Source organism: Neopelma chrysocephalum, unplaced genomic scaffold (assembly GCF_003984885.1).
Source record: "Neopelma chrysocephalum unplaced genomic scaffold, ASM398488v2 Primary Assembly neopelma1_88409, whole genome shotgun sequence".
Classification (NCBI taxonomy): Eukaryota; Metazoa; Chordata; class Aves; order Passeriformes; family Pipridae; genus Neopelma; species Neopelma chrysocephalum.
This window is the reverse complement of record NW_020917594.1, coordinates 2,656-7,457: the sequence shown is the minus strand read 5'-3', so window position 1 is coordinate 7,457 and position 4,802 is coordinate 2,656. Positions and strand designations below refer to the sequence as shown.

At 49.4% G+C, this 4,802-nt stretch overlaps 1 protein-coding gene across 1 annotated transcript in view; it reads left to right on the top strand.

The window, feature by feature from the left end:
- The first annotated feature begins 1,566 nt into the window (after positions 1-1,566).
- The window catches only part of LOC113979737 (alpha-soluble NSF attachment protein-like), a 5,882-nt gene continuing 2,646 nt past the window's right edge, over positions 1,567-4,802 (top strand). The window contains exons 1-3 of the mRNA XM_027707036.1: positions 1,567-1,629; positions 1,850-1,927; positions 3,685-3,740. Coding sequence (XP_027562837.1) covers positions 1,627-1,629; positions 1,850-1,927; positions 3,685-3,740 — 137 coding nt within the window. The 5' untranslated portion in view covers positions 1,567-1,626. The remainder of the gene's footprint in view (positions 1,630-1,849; positions 1,928-3,684; positions 3,741-4,802) is intronic.

Genomic DNA, 4,802 nt, shown 5'->3' with positions numbered 1-4,802 from the left:
GAATCCGCGGCGGCTCCGAGGAGGGGGAGGGGGGGGAAAGAAACTCCGGCATTCCCGGCGGATTTCTGGGATTGGGAATTCTTTGGGGCGTCCCCATGGATCTTCTGATCCCAACCCTGTCCCCGTTCCCAACAATATTCCCGGTTTTTGGTGGATTTTCAGGGAAAATGGGACAAAAAATCCCTGAATTTTCAGCTCAGAATCCCCCAGGAATTTTTTTATCCCGATTTTCCGACCCGGGAAGGGAAAAATCTCCTGGAATTCCTCCAGGATTTGGTGCTGGAGGGGTCAGAATTCCCAGAAAAAGGGTTAAAAATTCCTAAATAATTCCTAAAATCCCCGATTTGGAGGCAGGAAAAGGGTTTGGGAAGGGAGGGAATCCCAACCCCCAAAAATTTGGGAATTTCATCTCCCGGGTTTGAGGGGCTGATCCCAAAATTCTGGGAATGTGGGAGCGGGTGGGGGAGTCACATCCCAAGGATTTTGGGGTCTGATCCCGAAGAATTTGAGGCTCCAATTCCTGGAATTTTGGGGTTCCAATCCCTGGAATTTTGGGCTCTGATCCCAAAGAGTTTGGGGCTCCAATCCCTGGAATTCTGCGGCTCCAATCCATGGAATTTTGGGGCTCTGATCTCGAACAATTTATGGCTCCAATCCTTGGAATTTTGGGCTCTAATCCTTGGAATTTTGGGGCTCCAATCCTTGGGATTCTGGGCTCCAATCCCTGGAATTTCAGGCTCTGATCCCAAAGGATTTGGGCCTCCAATTCCTGGAATTTTGGGCTCTGATCCCAAATAGTTTGTGGCTCTAATCCCTGGAATTTTGAGCTCTGATCCCAAAGATTTTGGGGCCTCAATCCTTGGAATTTTGGGTCTCCAATCCCTGGAATTTTGAGCTCTGATCCCAAAAAGTTTGGAGTCCAATCCTTGGAATTTTGGGCTCTGATCCCAAGGAGTTTGAGGGTCCAATCCCTGGAATTTTGGGGCTCTGATCCCAAAGATTTTGGGGCCTCAACCCCCGTAATTTTGGGATCTGATCCCAGAGAGTTTGGGGCTCCGATCCCAGGAATTTTTGAGGCTCCAATCCTTGGAATTTTGAGCTCTGATCCCAAAGACTTTGGGGCCTCAATCCCTGGAATTTTTGGGACTCCAATCCCTGGAATTTTTGGTCTCCAATCCCTGGAATTTTGAGCTCTGATCCCAAAGACTTTGGGGCCTCAATCCCTGGAATTTGGGGCTCCAATCCTTGGAATTTTGGGACTCCAATCCCTGGAATTTTTGGTCTCCAATCCCTGGAATTTTGGGCTCTGATCCCAAAGAGTTTGGGGCTCCAATCCCAGAGTTTTGGGCTCTGATCCCAAAGACTTTGGAGCCTCAGTCCTTGGAATTTTTGGTCTCCAATCCCTGGAATTTTGAGCTCTGATCCCAAAGACTTTGGGCCTCCAATCCCTGGAATTTTGGGCCTCCAACCCCTGGAATTTTTGCTCCCGATGCCGAAGTTTTGGGATTCCCCTTCCCCTCCCTTTTCCCTCCCTTTTCCCTCGGTTTTCCCACCCCCATTCCCGCTTTTCCGTGTTTTCCAGAGGCCATCAACTGCCTCCTGCGCGCCATCGAGATCTACACGGACATGGTGAGATCCCACTCCCGGTATTCCCACGGAATTCCCACCGGGAATTCCGCCTTGGGTTGAGCGGAGACACAACCCCGGGGGTGGGAATCGCTGGGAATTCCCCCCTGGAATCGGGATTTTGGGAATTTGGGGGGTCTTGGGGGTGGTTCTGGAGGCTCCGGGGTGGGATGGATCCCTTGGGATGGGTTTTTCCGGTGGGATGATCCCGGTTTTCCGGCAGGGCCGTTTCACCATCGCCGCCAAACACCACGTGGCCATCGCCGAGATCTACGAGGGGGACCTGGTTGATGTCGAGAAGGTGGGAAAAAACACCCGGAATTCCAGGAATTCTGGGAATTCTGGGGACCTCTCAGCTCCTAAATCCCAATTTAGGGGTTTTCCTGGTTGGAATTGCCCCAAATCCCGGGATTTTTGCTTTCCTGGGGGAGAAATGAGGTTGGTTTGGAGGGAAGTGAGGTTTGGGAGAGGGGGAGATTCCCAGGAATTCCGGGAATTCCAGGGATTCCAGGAACCTCCCACAGCTCCCAGATCCCAGTTTGGGGTTTTTCCCTATTGGAATTGCCCCCAAATCCCGGGATTTTTGCTCCCCTGGGGGAGAAATGGGGTTGATTTTTAAGGAAAGTTGAGTTTGGGAGAGAGGGAGATTCCCAGGAATTCCGGGAATTCTGTCCCTCAGGGATCTCGGGAGCGGCTCCGAGGTCACTTCCCAAATCTTTGGGAATTCTTGTCTCCCACATCCCAGAATCCCAAGTGGAAAAAGGAAGGATTTTGTTTGGTTTTGGGGTTTTTTTCCTGGGAATTTTTCCTCCCCCATCCCGAAATTAGGGCGGAAAAGGGGGAATTTTGGGTGGTTTTCCAGGAATTCCACCTCCCCCTTCCCAAAATTAGGGCAGAAAATGGGAAATTTTGGGTGGTTTTCTGGGAATTTCTCCCCCAAATCCTGGTGGAAAAGGGGATTTTTGGGTGATTTTCCGGGAATTCCTCCCCCAAATCCTGGTGGAAAAGGGGGAATTTTGGGTGGTTTTCCGGGAATTCCTCCCCAAATCCCCAAATCCCGGTGGAGAAGGGGGAATTTTGGGTGGTTTTCTGGGAATTCTGCCTCCCCCATCCCAAAATTAGGGCAGAAAATGGGAAATTTTGGGTGGTTTTCCAGGAATTTCATCTCTCCCATCCCCAAATCCTGGTGGAAAAGGGGGAATTTTGGGTGGTTTTCCGGGAATTCCTCCCCCAAATCCTGGTGGAAAAGGGGATTTTTGGGTGGTTTTCCAGGAATTCCTCCCCCAAATCCCCAAATCCTGGTGGAAAAGGAGGAATTTTGGGTGGTTTTTTGGGAATTCCGCCTCCCCCATCCCGAAATTCTGGCTCTGGAGCAGGAGCAGATGGAGCAGCCGGAGCGGAGGCGTCGGAGCCGCGGGAAACCGGGAATGAGCCAGGAATTGGGAATGGGGGGAGGGGAGAGAAAGGACCAGAAAATTCCACTGGATTTTTTTATTTATGGGATTTTTTTATGAATTAGTTTTGTTTATTCGGGAATTTTGTCAGTTTTTCCCTGTTTTTATCCTTTTTTATTTCTATTTTGGGATGAATTTCGTGGATTTTCCTGGGTTTATCCAGAGTTTATGGAATTTTATGCAGGTTTTATCCAGGTTTTGTCTGGTTTTAGACAGATTTTATCCCAATTTTATCTGATTTTATCCAGTTTTATCCAGTTTTATCCAGGTTTTATGGGGTTTTATCCTGATTTAATCTGGTTTTAGACAGTTTTATCCAGGTTTTATCCCATGTTATACAACTTTTATCCAGGTTTTATGGGGTTTTATCCAGCTTTTATGGGATTTTATCCAGGTTTTATCCAGTTTTATCCAGGTTTTGTGGGGTTTTATTTGGGTTTTGTGGGGTTTTACCCAAGTTTTATCTGGTTTTATCCAGGTTTTATCCAATTTTCTCCAGATTTTATGGGGTTTTATCCGAGTTTTGTGTCCCTTGATCCAGTTTTCCACGTCTCTGATCCCGTTTTTCCCCTTTTCCTGCTGTTTTTCCCTGTTTTTCCCCCAGGCCATGGCCCACTACGAGCAGGCGGCCGATTATTACAAAGGGGAGGAATCCAACAGGTACCAAATCCTGGGAATTCCCCAATCCCGGGAACCCCCAATCCCCAAATCCTGGGAATTTCCGAATTCCCAAATCCCGGGAATTCCTGAATCCTGGGAACCCCCAATCCCCAAATCCTGGGAACTCCCAATCCCGGGAATTCCCAAATCCCCAAATCCCAGGAGCCCAGAATTCCAGGAGCCCCAAATGCTGGGAATCCTGAGTCCTGGGAACCCTGAATCCCAGGAATTCCTGAACCCCCAAATCCTGGGAATTCCTGAATCCTCAGATCCTGGGAGCCCCAAATCCCAGGAGTCCCAAGTCCCGGGAACCCGAATCCCGAGAACCCAAATCCCCAAATTTTGGGAATTCTTGAATCCCGGGAATCCGAATCCCCAAATCCCAGGAACCCCAAATCCTGGGAAGCCCTGAATCCCAGGGGACCCCCCAAATCGTGGGATTCCCTCTTCCCAGTCCCTACTCTGGGGGATCCTCTCAAATCCTGGGATTTGGGTGGTTGGATGGGGGGGGTTGGGATGGGAATTTGAATGGATTTTTGGGTGGATTTGGGTGGACTTTGGGTGATTTTGGTGGGGTTTTGGGGTAATTTGATGTGGGTTTTTGGTGGATTTGGGTGTGTTTTGGGTGGATTTTGATGGGTCTGTGGGATGGGGATGTTTTGGGGTGATTTTGGGGTGATTTGGGGCTGTTTCTGTCCCAGCTCAGCCAACAAGTGCCTGCTGAAGGTGGCCACATTCTGGGGTGATTTTGGGATGTTTTTGGGGTGGTTTTGGGGTGATTTTGGTGAGTTTTTGGTGGATTTTGTTGGGTCTGTGGGATGGGGATGTTTTTGAGGTGATTTTGGGGTGATTTTGGGCTGTTTTGGGGTGATTTTGGGGTGATTTTGGTGGGTTTTGGTGCCTGCTGAAGGTGGCCATGTTCTGGGGTGGTTTTGGAGTGGTTTTGGGGTGGTTTTGGTGTGATTTTGGGCTGATTTTGGGGTGATTTTGGTGGGTTTTGGTGCCTGCTGAAGGTGCCACGTTCTGGGGTGATTTTGGGGTGATTTTGGGGTGTTTTTGGGG